This window comes from Drosophila arizonae, chromosome X (genome assembly GCF_054131065.1).
Source record: "Drosophila arizonae isolate 15081-1271.41 chromosome X, UAZ_ARI_1.0, whole genome shotgun sequence".
Classification (NCBI taxonomy): domain Eukaryota; kingdom Metazoa; phylum Arthropoda; class Insecta; order Diptera; family Drosophilidae; genus Drosophila; species Drosophila arizonae.
The window spans coordinates 13,756,393-13,779,054 of record NC_142927.1 but is presented as its reverse complement, the minus strand read 5'-3'; the positions used below and the strand labels follow the sequence as shown (position 1 = coordinate 13,779,054).

Below are 22,662 nucleotides of genomic sequence, written 5' to 3'. Positions count from 1 at the left end.
TTTGTTGCCAGACAAATCACTTTATACAGTAAGCAGTATCATAAATATACCGAAAAGCATTTGCGAAAGCTTTGACATCGATACTTACTCGATGTGTTACCTTATGTCTATCGATACAATGGCTCGTCCGATAATGGCAACGACAATTCAGTTGAAATTAATTCATTGAACGGAACGGTCGTGGTGTGCGTTGCGCGAGCTTTTGTTTTGGATACGACTCGCAGCCGGCATTTTACGCGCGTACTCCGTGTATTTACATTGTAAGCGACGCGCGCAACAGGACGTAAACAACGGTAAAAATTTATTAAAAATAGACGCGCATGCATGCGTAATTTAATACTCAACACACACACACACAACAGCAGAGGGAGATGAGACAAGAATCGTGTGTGCGTGCTGTTTATATACTTGTTGTTTTTGTTGTGTGTTTTTTTTTTTGTTTTTTTGTTTTAGTGCAATTTTTCCAAGTGTACTTGTCTATATCCATGTCTCTTTTGGCTATATATTTCTGTGTGTGTGTGTGTGTGTGTGTCCGTGCACTCAACAATTGTTCCAATTTGAATAGCGATCTCTGAAGGTAAACCAGCTGCTCGTTTAGCTGGTTTTTGATCTGTGACTTTTAGCAGTTTATTGTTTTTTTTTTTTTTTTTTTTTTTTTTTAAATATATTTTTTTTTAACAAAATACATAAACAATTCAAGTGTAATTCAATTATTATTATTTTTGTTAGTAACTATTTGTTGACGTCACTTCGTATTCATTATATATTTTATGAATCATCTCTTCTAATATTTCGCTCTCTCTCTCTCTCTGCATCAGACCTCACGAACTCTCAATTAGTTTTTTGTTTTTGTTTTTTCTCCCATATAAAATTCTCGATCAAGTTCAATGCTGTTGGCCATGACGTCATCTGAGTGAAACATTTTGTCATGAGCTCATTGGCTAAATTCTGAATACGGCTCAGAATTGCTGATGACTAAAGTTACAAACGATGTTTCCGGCATATTAACAAACAATAACAACAAAGCAACAATGACAGCAACAACTAGTGGTCGTAGAAGAAGAAGAAGAAGAGCAACAATTTGTAACCACAGCGATCGATTTTGAGGCACAGCCGTCGTTCTTATCAGTTGATAATGAGAAATTGCTCAAGGCACACGATTAGATAAGATACACAAATATGTAGATACACACACACACACACACACACACACACACACACGAGCATTTTATCTGCCCATTTGTGGCATACCGTATACCCTGTGTTTACATAGCAATATGGAGCATGCCATTGCATTGCAATATTTGTTTGTTTGTTTTTTGTTTGTTTGGGGGTTTGAAAGCCTTGAAGACATTAACGTTTACAGTTTTTAAGTCATTGCTGCTTACAGTTCTAGAGTAACTAGCACTGTGTAACCTGTGTATGCTCACAGCTTTCACAGTTGGCGAGCCATTGATAGTCACAGTTTGAGAGCAACTAATAAACTTGGTTTATTTTCGATTCATATTTGAAGCGCAGAGACGTAGAAAAACGTGAAAAACAAAACCAAATTGAACAAGTTCCAACCAAGAAAAACAACAACATATTACAACCGGTTGAAAAAAAAATATATTAATAAAAAATAAAACTACAAAAAAGAACAACAATTAGCAGCAGCAGCAGCAGCAACAGGTGAGTGTAAAGTGGGCTATACTTTTTATTTTTACTCTTGAGTGTCAAGCTGGTGGGTTGGATGGGTTGTTGGTGCGGTGAGGTAGGTTGGACATCACCCACAATCGACTGAACTTTCACTTGAAGTAATAGTAAAATTTTTTGCATTGAGCTAAGCGGCTAAAAACGCGCAGAAAACGCGCGCGTCTAAAGTCGTGCCAGGCAAATGCGGTATATACGAGATATGTATGTATATCTAAGATGTGTATGTGTATGTACATAAAATATATTATAGATCATACGAAATCTACTTTTAAGCTTCGCACTTTCGCTAAAATGTAAGGCGGCAAAAAACGCTAGCGTTTTAAAACGCCTCGTCTAAAGTAAATTCTGAACGGAAATGCAAATGCAAAAACGACAACGCTACGAATCGAATATGTTTATATGTTTATGAATCTATATATATTTGTGAGTAATTTTTAAAGTATGCATATATGCGGGCATTAGTTTGTATACAAATTTTGACCTGCATTTAAAATTTTGAACAAGGTCTGGTTTTTTTATACTCATTCACGAAAGTGAATCAGTATATTGGTTTTGTGCAATGTCCGTCTTGCTGTCCGTCCGTCTGTCCGTCTGTCCGTCTGTCCGTATGAACGCAATCTATTTCGGCGCTATTAAAGCTAGAGACTTGAAATTTGGAACACATACTCGTGTATATCTCCGATTTATAAAGTGTTAAAATTTTCCCGATCCGCCCACTAGGGGCGTGGCAAATCGGAAAATGCATTTTCCGATATACCAGAAATCATGTTTGTTGAAGAGCTAGAAAGCTGAAACTTGGTATGTAGGTCCGCGTTGACCACCCAAGATCACGAGCTATGGCGGATATATCTACGCCCATTGGGGGCGTGGCAAATCGGATAAAACTGTATCTCCTAAAGTTGTAAACCTAGAATGCTGAAATTTTGCACGTCAGCTAATGGTATGATTCTATAAAGTCTGAAGATAAATTATAAGTCTACGCCCGTTGGGGGCGTGGCAAATCGGACCTGAAGATATAGTGATTTTTTAAATTCTCCTATATTTTGGACACTATTGATGGCAGAGACCTCAAATTTTGTATATATACTCGGACTGATCACCCAAGACCAAAAAGTTTTGTCGGATATATGTCCGCCCACAGGGGGCGTGGCAAACCGCAAAAGTTTATATCTCCTAAAGTATAATAGCTAGAAGCTTCAAATTTGGATAGTTGAGTTACTGGTAGCCTCCTCTATCGATTCCCCAAAAATAATTTTTACGCCTCTTTAGGGGCGTGGCATATCGAAAAATACCCTGTAATTTTCACATTTTTTTAGGGTAAGCATTCAAACTTTGCAGTTAGGGTAACGTTATCTCTTTCTAAAAACTGACCAAAAATGAGGTGTCTACGCCCAGTTGGGGCGTGGCAAATCGGAAAAACCTGTATATTCTACAGTGTTAGAACGAAACTTAACTACTAAATTGTTGATGGGATGTGAATGAGTATTCCGCAGTCGGTTACGCCCGACTGCAACGTTCTTACTTGTTTTATTCTCATGGAGCGAACAGGCGAGAAAATGATCTCATTTTGTGAACAATTTAAACGAGAAATTTGCGCAAAACTAGGAGAGAGGCAGAAGAAGAGCGAAAGTAAAGCATAAATTAAATTTTGCTTGTTTAACACGAATTGCGATTTATAGCTGAAATATTGATCCATTAACGCTGAACAGATGTATATATACATATGTATATACATATATTATACATACGCCGAATACTCGAAATAATAGAAATATCTGAAAGAGAATTAAATAAGAATTACATACATATACATATATATATATAAACTTATGAAACTTAAAATCTCTATTGATATAAATAGAAATAAAAATGATACAAATTTTTGGATTCTGATTTTTTATGAATCTAATGTGAAGTTGACAAATTGCTGGAGAAGCGAAAGGTGACTTCGATTGAAATGAAAGAAGCAAATTGAATGGAAAGAGCAGAGAAGAAACTCAAGTCAGGTAAAAGGAAAGTGATGGCAAATCTAAAAAACTAATAAAAAGAAATAGATAAAATATGTGAAATGGATCTCAGAGACAACTCGAGCAATGCGAGTTGACGGATTGATTCAATCAAATTCATTTCAGCTGACAAGTTTTTACTGTACAGTGTGGTTACTTATATATAAATCGATTTATTTTAAATATATGTATATTTCTATATATATTTATTTTTATATATTTTCTTATTCATTTACACTTGAGTAGTTTACAAATATTCTCTTAGATTTGGTACTTAGACATTGTTTTCCTTTTTTTCACATATGATTTTTCGTCCACACCTTTAGACGTATATTTTGAAACACATTTCATTTCATTTCATTTTTTTTTTTTCTTTTTATGTTTTGTTTTTGTTTTGGGCCATCTGCGGTTCATTCAACTTGGCCAATTGGCCAATTGCGTTGCCTTTGGCTTTTAAAAATAATTTCAACTGTTTAGTTTTGGGCTCTTTCGGTTTTGATTCTTGAGATGCTCGTTCTTGATGAGAATACGAGTATATTCGTATAATTTGCTTCTAAAATATCGTTCAATACGATTTTAAATATTATTATAAATAAATATAGTTTTTATATATATATATATATATATATATATGTCAGTTTAATATATTAAATAAATTCGACTTTGCAAATCGATTCCATTTAGTTAGTCTCTGAAGAGCTGAACGAGTATTATGCAGTCGTTGGGACTCTACTCGCAGTTTTATGTCTATTTTTAGCTCTGGCTAAAGTTTTCTACGTGCTTTTTTTTCTACATGCTGTATGGGTCGGGAGGGCATGCGTGAGCCACAATTACTGTAAATTGATATGGAATATATATATAGTGTGTGTGTGTGTGTGTGTCTGTAACCTCATTTGCGTGGCGACAATCAAATGCAATTTGAGATTAGCGGCACAAAGGGGCCACCGGCTCAGCGTCTGGTGAACCGGGGAACTGGAACTGCAACTGGAACTGGAACTGGAACTGGAACAGGGTAAAGTGCTTCGAAAGTTGTTGCGGCATTTGAATTAAATTATTGCTTTAGGAAAGAGCGGAAGCTCTAACCAAAACTCGACTTTAACTTTATCGTCTCTTCCTTTTTTCTTTTTTGTCAAGCTCTATGAATTCGTAGAGTCAAGTTTCGAGCAGCCATAAATAGACATTAATAGGACTGTCTAGAAAATTGGATTGATTCATTATTGGCCAATAACAGGGCTAAAAAGCATTACAAACTCAACGATACGAAATTGGCGGCCAATTCATAATTAACTGGGTCATCGCATGACCCGCCCACTCAAGCACTCGCCCCCCGCAATGCAGTTAGCTGGAAATCCGAAAGGGAAAGTCATATCCAATTCAACAAAATAAAAATCCCCTATTAGCTCGCCCCAACGGGGTGGATTGCTTGGCTGGTTGCTAGGCTGCCCTGGCCGGCATTGTGGCCCAGTTTGTTGTGGTCATAAAACTGTCAGCTCGACCGTCTGCCACAACGTCTTAACGTCTTGATTTATGCACCAGAGCCCCAACAGTGGGAAACAAGTAATAAAGCATTGCAGCCAGGCCTTAGCGACTGTCTAATGCCCGCTCAAGATGTGCCACTCTCTGAATTTATAGATCTAACCGTCTCTAAAAGCCTTTGCTATTTGCCCTTGATATCGCTATACAGAGTTTCTAACTAAACTCTAGTAAAAACCTATTAACCTAATATCGTAAACCTCAATGTTTGCTCACAGAACCAATATACTCTCTTCACATTGTCGTGCAGCGGCATACAAACGCATCGCGCATCGCGCATCGCGCATCGCATGCACGAAGCCCATCAACCCAAGTACTGCAGGCCTATGACTGGCCTAGGTCTGGGTGTGAGTGGAGCTGTCGGCTGACTTCCAAGACATTCTGAGGGGCGGGCCAAAGCCGAAAGCTTCGCTCGCTCTAAAAATACCCTAAACATTTGCCAAAGTGCAAATTGTACAAATATCGGCATTACAGAACTTCACATTGGCTCATGGATTGCTCGTAAATTTGTCAAATATATTCAAGAGATTAGATAAATGTTATGTAGCTATAAATATATATGTATACATAATACTATGTATGATATATATAGCTCTTGAGGTGAATGAATTCCTTTATATTAGCAACTGATATCATCCAAAAACCTTGCTTTGCCCAGGGCTGTAAAATTTAGAGTCAGGTAGATAAGTTCTATTCTCAGTATGATCTAACTTATTTATATAGAAATCAAATTTGTTTTACACTCAGTTTATATAAAATGAAATCCACCTTGAAGCGTGAAAATTGAGTGGAAAACAAAACTGCTTTAGACTTGCTCTCTTTCTCTCTTTCTCTCTCTCTCTCTCTCTCTCTCTCACTCTCTCATAATATCTATCTCTTACTCTTTCTCGCTCTCATTCTCTGCCTTTTATCTGACTTAACCAAAAGTTAGGGCATGCATTGGTCGACTATCACTCATGGCCATGCCATGGTGTGCAGAGGGCGGTTGCTTAAGGGCGGGTAGTTTGTGGGGCGGTCTTTGTGCAATTAGCTTTTAAGTGCGGCCCACGCAATGTGTGTCAAATTTCTTTGCATTATATGTGGGCAACGAGAGAAAAGTGTTAACTGGTTTGGGGTAGTGCGAGGGAGCAGCGGGTCTTGGGGGACGTCGATAATTGCATTTAACGCAGTTTTTATTGATCCGCTGGCCATCTGTGCCGATGACGCATTCGCCAAGCATTTCGTGACGAAAGACTCCAACTAGTCGAATTCAAGAGCCAAACACAATACGCAATCTGTGCTATCTTTTGTCCAGAACAGCAAATTATAATGTTCTCCATGTTAATCATCATCATCGTCAGCAACATTATCATCATCATCATCATCATCTGGATCGCATCTGATCGGCCGCCCACTCAACTCGTTTTGTGTCAAGTATTTATTTGGCTTTGGGCCTCAAATTTATAACTAAAGCGAAATAGTATCAAGAAGTAGAAAAAAAAAAAAATAATAATAATACATATATCCCCATCGAGTTCCATCTGCGCTGCGTTTCCAACTCAATCGAGTCAATTTGGCGTAGCAAAAAATAACAACAAATGTATCTAACGCAACGGAAACTGTAATTTGGAGGTGTCTGACGAAAGAAATGTATATATATGTATATGCATATATAAACATATAGATATATATCGTATATATCTAGAAACGCTTCACTATCTAAACAGCTTGTCTATTTGGCACATTTTCTGGCATTTGCGCAAGAATTTATTGGACTTATCTCTAGACAGACTGTCGACCAAGAGATCTGATATGTAATTAATAATATATTGGAATATCGTAAATGCTTTACAAGTACGAAATGGCTCCATACGAGAATGCGGAGATCTTTATAAATGGAATATCGTAAATGAGTAAGAAGATGAAACAGTGTGCAAAAGCTCATACAAAGTAAATTAAATGTAACCATAATTATCTCAAATTGAATATCGTAAATGGATCATGTCAACTAACAATAAGAAAGAGCCTCATACATTGAATATCGTAAATTATTTGTAATGCTTCAAGGATGACGATACGAAACCATATTCACATATTACAAATATTGTAAAAGCTCTCGATACTATGGAAATATCTTAACATATGCAAATATTATAAATGGGCAACATAAATAATGAAAGACTGCATTAGGCAACAGAAAGATCGTCATATAATAAATATCGTAAATGGGCAAAATCTACAGTCTGAAACTTTATAAAGATAGAGAATGAAACGTATTGAATATCGCAAACGGGCAAGAGAGGTTGTATGAAACATACAGCACTCCACAATAAGACCGTCACGTATTTAATATCGTCAATGGGCAACAATGACAATCTGAAACTGCATTAAGATACAGTATGATCTAGACCTATTGAATACCTTAAATGGGCAAGCAAGGCAATCTCAAGTAGCTTTCACATGCGGAATATCGTATATCGTATAAGACTGTTCGAAACTGCACTATAATAAAGAATTACCTATTCGTATTGAATATCGTAAATGGGCAAGAAATGTAGTCTGGTATGGATACAAAGAGATCTTCGCATAGTGATTATCGTAAATGTTAATAATCCTAAAGACGGGAAGTTTTACTTATATGAAATAGATTTTACTAGAAACTTCTGATTTTATTTATATACGAATTACTCATATCGTTTTTGGTTTTGCGCAGTGCATATGCACAATTGAGAATTGTACTTTGGCTCGAAAGTAAATTATATCAATTTATTATAGTTTGCATTTGACTGATTCGTGGCCTGGCGATAAAGTAGAAGAAGAAGAAGGCCATCAGGGGCGACCTTTGTTTTTGCCAAATTGCCCGTGAACTCTTGACTGCGAATCGCAATTGAATTTTGAATAGAGGCAGCGACGCAAGCAGAGGGCATCGAAATGAGGTATTCATGAATCAGGGCGCATGTATTCATGTTCGGTTAATTGAATCATTTGACGTTGGGGGCGCCACGTAACGTGCGATATGCAAATGCGAATAGTTTTGCCACATCGTTATTCTAGGCTCTTTTTCCATTCCATTTTCGTCACGAGCATCGTTGCCTTTTAGTTAGCCGTCCATCAATAGAATACACTCAGATTCAAGACTAAACAGCTGACCGCATTGGATCGATGACAATGATGCCGGTGCGGATGATGACGATAGCGTCACTCAAATTAAATTGAGGCTCAGCTCTCAGCTCTCAGCTCTTGCTCATATTTGATCACTCGCAGTGCTCGCTTCGTGCTTTGCTTTTTAAAAATTGCCTAAAATGTTTTCGCTTAGAATTTGTTTATCAGCGAAACGAGTTGCAAATGTGAATACGTACAGCTCGACTTGTTTGTTGTGCTCGCTCATGATGTGAGAAAGGGCATGCTGGTTCTCTACATAAATCAAGGGATAGGTTGATTTGGTATAGGATCATTTGATCTCTTGTTTAATTGATCACTTGATCGCTTGTTGACTTTAACATTTACTCACTAGATCTATTAAACACTCGATCACCAGATCACTTTTTCATTAGAGAGGGAGAGACAGAGAGAAGTGGAGAACAGAGAGATAGAGACAGAGAGTTTTTTTTTAATCATTGAAAGAGCTTGTCCCACGGTCTTACCGCTAGAGTGATCAAGTTTGGCAATTAGATACAATAGACCTCTGACTGGATCAGTTGACTACTTTTTCACTAGAGAGAGATTTATCTAACCAAGCTAGATAGATCAAGTTTGTCAATTGGATCTGACTTGATAAGTTGATCTCATCATTTGTTCACTAGACCTATTTGTTGCTCGATTGAAGAGAGAAATATTTATCACATCAAAGCTAAGATGATGAAGTCGTTTTAGAGTTGAATTGATCAAGTTTGGCAATCGGATCACTCATCTCTGACTTGTCAGTCTATCGCTTAATCAGTCGATCACTTGCTTTGATCACTTGCTGACTTGATAATTCCTTTACTAGATCACTTTATTGCTCACTTGAGCACTTTGTCATCAGATCACTCAATCACTTGCTCATCTCTATAAACATGATTAGTGAATACTTCAATTTATTTTTGCTGAGTATTAAGCAGTCGGCAATTGCTCTGATGACTTCGAGCAGTGAGACACTTACGATAAATCAGCTTAAGATTTGTTTGCAATTTGCATTTGCATCAGTCTAAGCAGCTCAAATGAATATCTAACAAACTGGAAGCACAGTCTTCCTTTCAAATGAGTCATCGACAGTGCGAATTGAAGCTCAGAACTTGAATTTATGTAGAAGCAATTAGCATTAGTTAGCATATTGAAATGCTTTATCTGGCAATGAACGTTGCTATATCCCGTCATAAAAAACGGTTTTATATGGGTTGGCTCGAGATAACTAAAAAGAAAAAAAAAAAAAAAAAAAACAGCAAGAATTTTGTACAAGTTTAAGAAGCAAGACTTTATATGCATAAATTAGATGTAATATGTAGTCTGTCTTCACTAATTTGTATATATATATATAGCTACATATATCTATTTATAGTTATACGAGTTTTGCTCTTAGATAATACTTAGACTGTAAAGTATTCAAAACATGTCTCTACTATGTATAGGAAATTCAAGTTTTTGTTTGAAGGTTCTTGCTGAACCTTTTAACGAATGACTACTGTAACGTGTTTTATGTATAACTTTTTAATTTGATATATAATAAAACAAAGGTTTGCGCGTTGAGGCCGACCTTCAGAGACTGAACTTGAAAGTTAATACGAATCTTTCCCAGGCTGCGCCGCAAAATACTAAAACAAAATAAGAAAACACTTAAGAACTTGGCCCTGATGCGCCAACCCGACTGCATGATACCCGCCAAGAGCGACTAAATTTAGTAAAAACTGCTTGTAGAAATAACTGCGGATCAGGAGGGAGAACTTATAGGCAAACTTGAGCGGATGTACGTCTAGGGAAATAGATATTAATAATGATATTGATATGTAGAGAAATTGGTATTAATGTTGCTATCCCTATTAATAGGTATTCCAATATAAAAATATCGTTTAAAAGTATAAGATATATATATAAATATATATATTGATATGACAATAATAAATATAATATACACATAGACAAATACAGTAGAATCCGGTTATAGCGTCTCTACGGTTATTGCGAGGAAAATTTTGGTCCCAAAGCAAACTTTTATGAGTAAGCTTATATGGTTATAGCGTCTTCCGGATGGTATAACCGGACCCTACAGTATATAACTCACAAGACAAATCACCTTTTATATGTGCATTTTCAAGTCTTAGCCAACAAGCTATATGCTCTCTTTCTTGACTCTCCCTGAACCAACATTAAAATGTTTAGTATTGGGTAAAGCCAGCTAATTGCAGCATTATTTGAGTTAATTTGTTTAGTGTAATTAGAGAACGAGGCGAACGTGACATGAATTTAAATATTTCTAGACGATTTCTGGCCATAGATGTGATAAATATATATAGTGTGTATAAGTATATCCGATATATATATATATTGTAGTTCACTTACACTGTAATCATAGTTGGTATTGAAGGCTAATGAGTCACGTATGTGGGGCCAGGCGTTGAGCTCGATTGAACTTTTTATGGGTAATTAACAGTGGCTGGCTATTGTTGTTGCTAGCTGATGTCGTTGCTAGCTGTTGTTGTTGTTGTTGTAGACTAGCAAAAACAAAACAAGAGCGATAAGAGTCGAGCGCCCCCTTTCGTGGCACAGGAAGACGCCAGCGAGATCATTGGGGGCCAGCGCACATAATGTGGGTGGTCGGTCGGTCAGCAACAGCTACAGTAAGCACTTGCTATGGGCAAACCAGCCGCCATCTGGCTAGCCGATTGAGCAAGTGAGTGTGGCCTCTTTTCTAGCCATTATATATAGATATTATTTATATATATATACATATATATATATATATGTACATATATATATATGTATGTATGTATGTATGTTCGTCATACATACGAAACTTTATTTGTTTGTTTATAAACATTTTTGATAGCGCAAGCAGCATTAAACGAATGTAAATGTTCTTCAGTTTAACTGCCATTTCACATTCCTTCGATGTCGAATCAATTGAGAGAAGGCTCAAGAGTACACTGACAGAAATGAAGTGGGTTTCACTTTAGTCAAACTGATTTGGAATTAGCAATCAATTTTAAAGAGCGCATAGTACTAGTTATCGATAGCCATATTATCGATAACATGCCTACGTAGAATTCATATAGCCATTTTCATGCTATCGAGAGTAATTTAAGCTAATTATCAATAAAATAGTATTCTTTATATTGTAGTATATAAATTTCGATATTGTTTACTCATTTTATCGATCGCAAAGTTTGTGGAATTTACATTGGTATTAACCAGTTATCGATAACTTACATTCGCTATTAGACTATCTATATCTGGAGAACTATTATTCCATAGTAATCAGAATATAATTAGATACTAATTTGTCTACTAGAAGTCCTTAACAAGTTATCGATAATACTAAACTATAAAATAATGTAGATCAGTTTATATAAATTTATAATATAGTAATAAAATTCAGTTAAAACTTAAACTCGAACTTTCATCTCTAAATCATCAGATCGATAGCAATTTAAATATGCAAAATTGTTAGTTATCGATAACATTTCAATGCCTATTTTTCATCTCCATAAGTTCAACGATTCGCCTTTCGTTTTGGCCTTTAGCTCTAGGCCAGATCGGCGCCCACAAGCAACAGGAAACCGCAATAAATAGGCGTCTGCACCACTCTCTCTCTCTCTCTCTCTCTTTCGCTCTTTCTCTCTCTAGTGTTTGCCCCTTCGCTTGAGTCGTTGAGTGGGTGTTGCGGTTGTTTCGGTTTTAGTTTTGATTTTCGCAGTGACTTTGGCAAATAGCGCCCACTCGAGCAGCCCGCAGCGAATTGTTGCATGTGTCGCTTGCATGGGGGCTGCTCATGCCTCTGCCTCTGCCTCTGCCTCTGCTGCTGCTGCTATGTGGGCTAAACGCGTGGCGGTAACTGGCGATTGTTGACTCGATATCGTTATACCGTGCAAATAGCAATTATTTACTATATTAAAAGTTTTCTAGTATTAATGTATGATGCTATCATTATCATTATTATATATTATCATTCCCAATGTTATTAGTGTTATTATTAATTAGTACTTCACAGCACTAAATATAAAGTTGGGACAACAAATTCGATTGTCATTATCATTATCATTAATATGTTATTATTATTATCATTGGCATTGTCAATGTCATTGTCATTCTCATTGTCATTGTCATTGTTATTGTCATTGCTATTGTCATTGTTATTGTTATTGTTATTTTTATTGTCATTGTCATTGTCATTCTTATTGTCATTTCATTGTCATTGTCATTGTTATTGTTATTGCTATTTTTATTGTCATTGTCATTGTCATTGTTATTGTTATGGTTATTGTTATTGTTACTTTTATTGTCATTGTCATTGTGATTGTCGTTGCCATTGTCATTGATTATCATTATCATTATTAATTTTTCATTATTACAACATTATAATCACTATGATTTTAATGATTATCATTAGCCTTACTTTTATTATTTGCTTTTAGTCTTATGGTAAGCCAAATTCCAATTACTTTTGGTTACTTTAAACTTTTCTTTCCCTTTATCAAAAACTATTACGATATACCTATAAAGAGAATATATTACTATGCTCTACTATACTGAAATATCGTATATAGACCATAAATGTGCAACCCTCTCGTATGTCAATGTCGTTTGGACCCTTTCGAATACCCTACTCTATGCATCATCTGTGCTGCTTAGCCTGCATAACTTTTTGCTTTGAGTATAACGGAAATGTAACTCTCACTCCCTCAAGCCAGGCCGCGCCACGCCCCGCTCCAAATATGACATGTAATGGGTCGTCGGTTAGGAAGCCAGCACACGTGACTCTAACAAGCGGCAATGCGCTCACCCATAACTCCTTTCTTCATTATAAACCCCCCCCCCTCTCCTCTCTCTCGCTCCCTCTCTTGTGCCATGCCCTAGCCCTAATAAAATGCTGGCGTTACGCTTCGCCAGGCAGTTGGCATTGGAATTTCAATTTCATTTGGATAGACGTCGCCAACGCCTCATAAGATCGGCGCGCTATATGCATAGCTGATGGAATGTGTGTTGCTTTTACCTTAAATGCTTCAGTTTTGCTGTTGCCTGTTGTCTGTCTGTCTGTTGTCTCTGCGGCAACATCTTCTGCTTGTATAGATTACAAAATGCGCGAACGGAAGTTGAGAAATGCATTCACTGCAGAGGTTGGGCCAGCGGGGTGCTGCCTTGGCTGGGCTATGCCGAGGGCTTGGCTTGGCTTGGCTTGGGTTGGCTTGACTCAACTTGGCATGGAATGCCCATTGGCAGTGTCTGTCAAACTGTGTGCACAGCATTTGCTGTCGTCTTCTTCTGCTGCTGGTTAAATTGAAATTGCAGACGGCAAATTATTTCCGGCCATGAAATTCGAGTGTGCACCCTTTACACGCGCCCCTTGCCCCTCGGCGCCCGCCTCCTGCCATTTGGGTCGCTCTTCGACATCAGCAGCTGCGCCAGGGGAGATGCTCTTTAATCTAATTAAGTGGGCTGCGACGAGTGTTCATTATGTCAATGACGATGATGATGATGATGATGATGATGACGAAGATGATCATAATGCAGCTCATGTCCCAGGCGAGCCAGGGATAATGACCAAAGGGATCAGCCCGTTTCAAAATGAACTAACTGTTTGGTATAGATAAGAGCTCTTTAAATACTCTCTCTATATATGAAATAAATATTGGAGAGAAGTCAGCCACTCTCTCTCTATATATACATATATTATATTTGTATGTATTTATATTATATATAGAGAGCTACCTAACTTCTGCTCGCTTCTATCTCTGCAGACATGTGGCTTTGAAGATACTTTGTGGAAAAGCCATATGATATGTAAATGTGATATCGATGTCTATGTATGTGTAGATATATATATATTGTCGAGTATCGCATATCGATTCTGCAGATAGCTTTCCTTTGTATGAGAAATGATTTTAAGTGAGTGACTAGATTATGGAGAAACAGCTAATTGTCTGTTCAGATTGTCTAGGAATACTAGCAAGGTGTGTTCAACAAGTTTTGCGCATTGCGTTACGCACATTCAATTTTTATTACACATATATTTTATTATTATTATTATTATTATTATTATTATTATTATTATTATTATTATTATTATTATTATTATTATTATTATTATTATTATTATTATTTTTACTACAAAGCTTCACTCATTTATTCGCAGTAATCACAGCTCAATCAAATTTGTTGTTTGACAACTGTTTGAGTATTCTTCGTCTCATCCTAGATTTGTTGCTGTTCCATAAAATTTATCGAAGAATCTGTAGACTCTATCGGTCACATATGCTGAGATAGAATAGATAAACCCATTACATAAAACATAATTAAAGGATACTTAGTGCATATTCTTCATATACTACAGCTCGCATCTGTGCTGCTTCCTTGTTTGTAAATATTTTATTCCGACTGTCTTCTAAATGGACTTTTTTTTGGTTCATTCGCCTTTGGCTTTTGAGTTGACTTTGGCGTTGTGCGCAATAGACCTTCACGTTTCACCCCGTCCCGTCCCGCCCCGTGCCGTTCCGTCACGTTCTCTTTCCGTAGCTTTGCAGCAAGCAACTGTTGTTTACCTTATGCAAATTTCTGTTGGCACGAATCATACGCCCGGACAAAGTCCCACGTCGCCTTCCCCCCCTCCAGCCACAACAATCCAACCCCATTTGTGTGTGGCCCGGCTAACGGGTTCAAAAAACTTTTGGTGACATTTGGCCGGACGGACGTACGGGCGGGATGCGGACTCTGTCTTTAATTGCTGGCAAAGCGTTTTAGGGGTGCCCCAGCTTAGCGCCCCCTTTGCGCCTTTGCCGGCGGGGTTGTTGGTGTGTCTTGGGCTCACTTATGCACTTGGCGTAACAAAACTCTTATTGATTTTCTTGGTTTCTGTTTTTGGGTTTATTTTTGTTCGCTTGTTTGTTTTTTGGGCAAGAAGCAAGTCACTGGGTCGCTAGCCTGGCCAGGTGGTGGTGGTGGTTGCACTCTGCTGAGGTAGGGGTACGGGGTACGAGGTGGGGGGTGTGTAAGGTGGGCACGAAATTTATGACACCAATTATTGTATGAATTCCAAATTTGTTTGGCGCGTTGCCAACGCCAGGCAGACAGACAGACAGACAGACAGGCGGACAGATAGACGGACGGACAAAGAAACAGGAGAATCGGATATGGAAATGTGAAATACAAATGCGAGCGCACAAATACTTCCGTCTAAAAATACATATAGGCTACGCTTACTTACACAAACTTTCCCACTTTCGTACTTTTCAGGCAACACGCTGGGCTTCCTCAAGGCCGCGCCGAATACCCATCAGCAGCAGCAACAACAGCAGCAACAACAGCAACGGCAACAGTGAAAGAAGTAGAAAATCCAATAAGAATAACTAGAGCTATCGCTGGGCGCATCGGGAAATATGTCAGGTCGCAGAAGTCAGACACAGATGGCGCCGCCGCCGCCGCCGCCCAAGCCAACCAAATCGCAGCCGAACGGCAATGGAACGCTACCAAATGGCAACAGTAACGGCAACGGCAACGGCAATGGCAACAATAACAATGGCGACTACAACAACAGTTACAACAGCAATAAAATTGTCGCAGCGACAGGCGATTGGAGCCAACAAAATCAAATCGGCGCTCAGAACAGCAACGCTGCCCGCCGGAGTCAGACGCCGCCGCGCATTGAGCACGTCGTGATGACGCCACGTGGCAAGACCGCCAACAGTACCGTTATATTGATCGAACGCAAGCTGGTGGATGAGATCAATGATCGCGTCCATGTCGCCGGCGGCGATCACACAGGCATCATCATCAACAAGGACACGGTGGCCGGCCAGAAGAGCGCCAGCAAGCCGGCCGCCCTCTCCCTGGAGTTTCGTGTCTTTCTGGTCAGCGCCAACACGGGCAAGCACTCGCAGGAGTCGCGCACGTTGCGCTTCTGGTTCCGGGACTGGCTGACCAACGACGAGAAGCAGGCGCACATTGCCCAGGACTTCTTCAAGGAGCTAGTCAGTCCGCAGGACTTTCCCAGAGGTGAGACAGAGATCTATGTATATTGATAGAGATAGAGATAGAGATATAAGATAAAAGATGAAAGACAAGAGATAAGATATAAAAGATTGAAGATGAAAGATGAAAGATAAAAGATAAAAGATATAAGATATAAGATATAAGATATAAGATATAAGATATAAGATATAAGATATAAGATATAAGATATAAGATATAAGATATAAGATATAAGATATAAGATATAAGATATAAGATATAAGATATAAGATATAAGATATAAGATATAAGATATAAGATATAAGATACAAGATACAAGATACAAGATACAAGATACAAGATATAAGATAGAAAATATATGATATAATATATAATTTATAAGATATAAGATATATGATATAGATATTTATATATCTATTGATAATTTGATATAGCTAATATGTACATTTCTATATTTCCTTCAGATTATGTTGGCTTTATCAAGAAGATCATGAAGCTGTTGCAGCATGGCTACACCGAGATCCAGTCCATTGAGATCGAGCTGCGCATTTTGGAGGAGACGTCGGCGCCGCCGTCACGTCCTCGTAAGTTCTAGCTAAATCTGTCGGCTCTATCTCTCTCTCTCTCTCTCTCTCTCTCTCTCTCTCTCTCTCTGCCTTCTCCCTCTCTTTTTCTCCTTTTAGTTTCATTTACTATTTTTTGGTTCTCTCTTTTATGGGTTCTTTTGAATCTTTCTCGCTCACTATCTATCTCTCTCTCTCTCTTTCTGTTATCTCTGACATCGGGTGTCTGTATATGACATACATACATTTATGTATGCATGTCTATTCTGGTTTATATGTGTGGGCCACAGCGCGCGATGGCTACATCATCTATTGCTATGGAGACTGCAATCGCAAGTTCGAGGAGGCGTTGCTCGCCCAGAAGAAAACAGGTGATGGCGACAATCTGATGAAGGCCATTTGGCTGGACATGTACACCGAGCAGCTGAGTGCGCGTCGCAAATGAGGCGCTGTCGCTGCCGCTGCCGCAGCCTCTGCTCCGCCGCTTTCAATGCCAACTAATCCTCGCCAGCCACCAAAACCAATTACTAAACCAAAAAAGAAAAAAACAACAACAACAACAAAACAAATGTCCATTGTACATCATAATTTCTAGTCTCTTGTTGTTCTTTGTTTTGTTGTTCTGTTTCTTGTTATTGTTCATGCTGTTGTTGTTCTGTTATTCCCGTTCGTTCGTTTTACTAATGCACGCACACATCAATCTATTCAATGACAAAGTAAAAACGAAAATCGAAAAAAAAAAATGAAACGCACTGAGTTTTAGTACAAAAACAAAACAAAACACACACTAAATAAAAATTTATAAATAAATGCGTCTAGTTCCTGTTAAGCTGTACGAAACTGACTCTCAAACTGTGTTTGCAAGCAGAGCTTACATTGCCCCTACAGTGGCCACCAAACTATTACCGTTGCTGTGAGCTGCACAAGAATGCTGATCAAGCACGCTAAAGCTCCCCTTACAGTCGTCCTCAAACTGTTGTGTGTCTGCACGTTACCCTTGGTGCTGTCACTCACTCTCAAACTGTTGTTTACGGTGTGAGCTGCATAAGAATGCTGCTTAAACTGTGCTGCTCAAGCAACGCTTAAACATCCCATACAGTCGTTCTCAAACTGCGTACACTTTGCGTTTGGCGCCAACTGTCGCTAGTCAATGTTCCTCAAACTGCTGTTTACCATTAGGCTGCACAATAGTGCTGCTCAAACTGTATTTGCTAGCATTACGTCTCGTTTGCTATATTTCTCTAATTATTGTGCGTAAATTTCGTCTCTTGCCAGTGACACTAAAACTATTAATGTTTGCTGTAAATTGCACAGCAATGTTCCTCAAACTGTTTTGCCTGCACTCTGTCGTTTGTCAGTAGTACTTAAACTTTTGTTGAGCTGCATGTTGTTCAAACTGTGCTTGCAACTATTGATTACACTTCCTTTGCAATATTTCTCAAACTTTCGTGCGTTTGCACATTGCTCTTGGCGCTGCTGCTTGTCAGTGACACTAAAACTATTAAGCTGCCGAAGCTTGGTGTGTCAAGCAGTGCTCCTCCAACTTTTGTGCGTATGTATGCATATGTGTAGGTTGGCTCTGGCTTTGCTAGCTGCCAGTGACGCTCAAACTTTTGTTGAGCTGCATACGAGTGCATTGCTTACACTTTATGTGCAATGCTTTTTAAACTGTTGTTGCGTACATTGCCCTTGGCGCTAATTGTCACTTGCCAATGGCGCTCGAACTGCTGCCAACCGTTTTTCGGGTGCATTGCCTTCAATAGTGGCTGCGCCACGCCCCCCATCCCCCCGTCCCCCTGAACGTGCTGTTCGCTCTCAGTGCTCAGGCACTCAAGTGCCCAATTTGTCTGCTGGCTGCAATTAAGTTAACGCTCCAACGTCGTGTGCTAACCCACGCCTAACCACGCCCACTGCAAGCTGTAGCGGCTGCCTGCCTGTCCGCCCCTAACGAAATTGTAACCATTAATGCCACACAAAAGAGCCTATTGTGTGAATAAAGCTTTTTAAAACTCTCCAATCTCCATTTTCTCTCTCTCTCTCCGTTTCACTTGACAGTTTCCCTGGAGGAATCACAATTTGAATCTCCACCGTTGACGCAGGAGAAGGTGCTGGAGCTGATTGAGCAGGCCTATCCGAATCCCGTATCGCCCGAAGATTTGGCCAAGTAAGCAGCGCACTCTCACTCTCCCTCGCTCTCTCTGTTTAATCAAGTCTCTCCATTTCAGGGACTATGGCTGGAGTGAGCAGGATGTGCTGCTGGTCATACAATCGCTGCAGGAGCGCGGCCTCATCAAGTCCATGGAGTACAATGCGTACACGCGCATCCATCACGAGGACAAGGAGATCAAGGTGGTCAAACAGATGCCGACGATAGCCTCCAACAAGCAGCCAACGATTGCCATCATAACGGCCCAATACTGTGAGAAGCTCGCCGTGGACGCCATGTTGGAGAACAAGGAGACGTTTGTTCGCTACACCACAGTCGGTAGGTGGCGCCACAAGTCGCAGAGTGCAGAGTGCCCGCAATGGAATGCGTTAATTCTCTTTCTCTCTCTTTCTCTCTCTCTCTCTCTCATATATCTTCCCCTCGTTGCTCTCTTGTACTCTAACCGTAACGGTACACCGACCATCGCAATTTTGAATGCATTTTGAATATACCAAATTGTTTGCTTGCCCCTCCCTACGCCCTAAAAAACGCCCGCTACCGCAAAATTATTAATCAATTAATTAACTACGCAAAATCAACATATATATACGCATATACGTATACCAAATATGTATGTGTGTGTGTGTGTGTGCATAACAGATTCCGATCCCACTCTAACGAACTCACTCAGAAAATCCAATAAGAAACGCAGATTTGGTAAGCACCCAGTCGCCTAAGATTTACATAACCATATAAATATCCACTATATTCATGTATATACTATATATTCAACTAAGTTCAGGGTCAAGTTCACACCATATCAATTAACCAAAGATTCAGAAATATATATCTACACATATGACCATAAATTTATATATATATATATATATATATATTAAATCAATATATATTTTATCATAAAAAATTAAAATAATACATTAAATTTTAATCAAAGTGTTAAATATAAAATCTTTACAAAAAAAATTCAAAAAATATATATATCTTAAATAATTAAAAGCCATAAAAATAAAATAATAATATAACAAAAACAACTGTTAAACAAAATTAGAAAAAATTAAAATAATAAATAAAAAAATTAATAAAATTGAAAATGTAATTAAAAATATGTATAAATTAAATTGATTGAAATTTAAAAAATGACTGAAGCGAAATAAATTGAAGAAAAATATTTAAAATGAAATATAATTATCAAAAATAAATTAAATTAAAAGTAAAATATACATAATTTGAAGTTAAAAAAAGCTTAAAATTTATTTTATATATAAAAAAAAAAATAAAAAATAAAATAAAAAATTAAAAGTAAAATAGAAATTAAAATTAAATAGACAGAAAAAATTAAAAATAGTAAACAAAAATAAAATACAAATAAAAATGAGAAATATCTATATAAGATATTATATTATATCATATATTATATTATATATTATAGATAACATTTAAATCTAGCATACTAACTACAGTCTATATTGGCTATACAAATCATTTAATTTACAACTAATATATCAGCCATATAAAACCTATAAATTATGAATAATGTTTTGATGGCGAAACAAAAACAACAGAAATTGCGAACTTGGCCTTGAGCTTGTTTTGATTGTTGTTGTTGTTGTTGTTTGTCATTTGTCGTCAAAGTCGCTTGTTACTTTGTTTGTTATTATTATTATTGTTGTTAACATTAAGGTGCTTTTGTTTTTTTGGGTCTCAGCTCTGAGAGTTGGGCCATGGGTTGATTACACATTAAAGCTCGAGCTTTGTTATTGTTTTTGTTATTGTTTTTTGTTTTAACTATTCATTGTTGTCGTCACGCACCTGAGCCACAATCCAAATACATTGTGCACACCAAACGGCTCATCAGCCCAGTGGATATTTCACTCACAGTCAATAACACACACACGCACACAAATAAACACATACAGACACAAGCACACGTCGCACACAGTGGCTCACATCTGTATATGTATTCATGTGGTTTTGTCAAGTTAGCGCAGTGAAATTTCACATTTGTATGCCCGCTAATCGTTACCTGAATCCATCTGCTCCGCAGGCGAATCGAATGTGTATACCTTGGGCAACATTGGAGCACATCGGATAGTTAGCACCAAGCTGCCGTCGGCGGGCAGCACACGGGAGGCGATGACGGCGACAGGCAATACGACAACCAGACTGCTGGGCACATTCCAAAAGGTTGACTATGTCTTCATTGTGGGCGTGGCTGGCGGAGTGCCCCACTATACGGACTACAAGAAGCACGTGCGACTGGGCGACGTCGTCATCTCGTATGTGGACAAGCAGCGTGCGCTACTCAACAGGTGAGTGCCTCCCACACCTAGCACAGGTCAATCGATAATTAACCCCATCTCACAATGGCATTTGCAGCAAGGAGAAACCATATGTGTATGTCTACAAGACCGGCGACGATGCGAAGACATATTTCCCAGTCAACGATTCGCTGCAACAGATCGCCGAGAGTCTGCAGGCCAACATGGAGCTGAAGCGTCCGTGGGAGAGATATTTGCTCGATGCCCAGCAATCGCTCGCCCAGAAGACGGAAAGCGACTTTGGCCGGCCGGACGGCAAGACGGATAAACTGTTTATGAACATTGGCAACAACGAGGTTATCGAGGTGGCCCATCCGATTGCCGCCGATGAGATCAATGGCGTGATACGGCCGCGCCTGCATCTGGGTCCGATCGGCTCTGGCCGGGATCTGGTGCGAAATGATGATTTGCGCACAAAGTTTGCACGTAAATTTGGCCTGCTGGCCACCGATGTCGAGATGAGCAGCGTGCTGGACAGCATCATTGGCAATTGCCGAGAGAGCTTCATACTGATTAAGGGCATATCCGACTACAAGGACGGCATGTCCACGCGCAAATGGCAGAACTATGCCGCACTCTCAGCCGCCGCAGTGGTTAAGTCCGTCATCTGTGGCATGGATGCGCCCACAAATGTCTAAGCGTGTCTTTCCATCGATAACTCAGCGGATTCTTCAGCTAATGATTTTACCATTTCATATACATATACATAAGCATATATGTATGTATGTATATATACATATATGTACGGTTTTTTTTTTATTATCTTGTAATTTTGCTTAGATCCTGCAATGTATTTATCGAAACGTTCTTATTTTGTTCCCTGTGCGTTATTAACCAAAAGCGGATCCCGGATTTATATCTGGCGGCTCCTAAAAGTATACCAAAATGTATGCGTTTATCTAATACCCTATAAACATGCATATGTACAAGTAATATGTATTGAATGATTTCTTGTTATTTATTTGTTATGCTTTTGTACTACATACATATACATATATACACACATATACATATATATCATTTACAATCATACAATATATGTATGATACAGGCACATGACGTATATATCAAAATATATATATTTATGTATATACATATGTTTAAATTAATAAATACTGCATTGAATTGCGGCAGTAACTAATAATTTTGTTTCGCTCTGTTCTTGGCTTTTTTTTTTTTTCACAGATAACTTGATCTTCTTCGACGTTTCCATTTTAAATTTGCCGCGCAAATGCATTGGTGTG

The 22,662-nt window shown here is 38.4% G+C and overlaps 1 protein-coding gene across 9 annotated transcripts; it reads left to right on the top strand.

Annotated features, from left to right (window-relative positions):
• The first annotated feature begins 136 nt into the window (after window positions 1–136).
• Window positions 137–22,562, top strand: LOC108618204 (uncharacterized). Of its 9 annotated transcripts, none has more exons than XM_089473111.1 (10): window positions 137–293; window positions 1,519–1,671; window positions 15,636–16,394; window positions 16,835–16,954; window positions 17,224–17,304; window positions 18,989–19,097; window positions 19,159–19,418; window positions 19,740–19,796; window positions 21,145–21,409; window positions 21,477–22,562. In XM_089473111.1, exons 3-10 carry the CDS (start codon window positions 15,779–15,781, stop codon window positions 22,054–22,056), a joined length of 2,088 nt encoding a protein of 695 aa, XP_089329237.1. In that variant the 5' UTR covers window positions 137–293; window positions 1,519–1,671; window positions 15,636–15,778; the 3' UTR covers window positions 22,057–22,562. The 9 variants fall into 9 exon arrangements, with proteins under 9 accessions (XP_089329237.1, XP_089329235.1, XP_089329241.1 ...); XM_089473109.1 differs by having other exon boundaries at window positions 1,514–1,671; XM_089473110.1 differs by having other exon boundaries at window positions 139–293; window positions 1,391–1,671.
• The last annotated feature ends 100 nt before the right edge of the window (window positions 22,563–22,662 follow it).

Excerpts from the sequence above, each read along its gene's own strand:
- LOC108618204 (XM_089473111.1), top strand. The coding sequence starts at position 15,779 with ATGTCAGGTCGCAGAAGTCAGACACAGATGGCGCCGCCGCCGCCGCCG. Across the intron at positions 19,419-19,739 it reads TGTTCGCTACACCACAGTCG|ATTCCGATCCCACTCTAACG; the intron begins GTAGGTGGCGCC and ends TGTGCATAACAG. Across the intron at positions 21,410-21,476 it reads CAGCGTGCGCTACTCAACAG|CAAGGAGAAACCATATGTGT; the intron begins GTGAGTGCCTCC and ends TGGCATTTGCAG.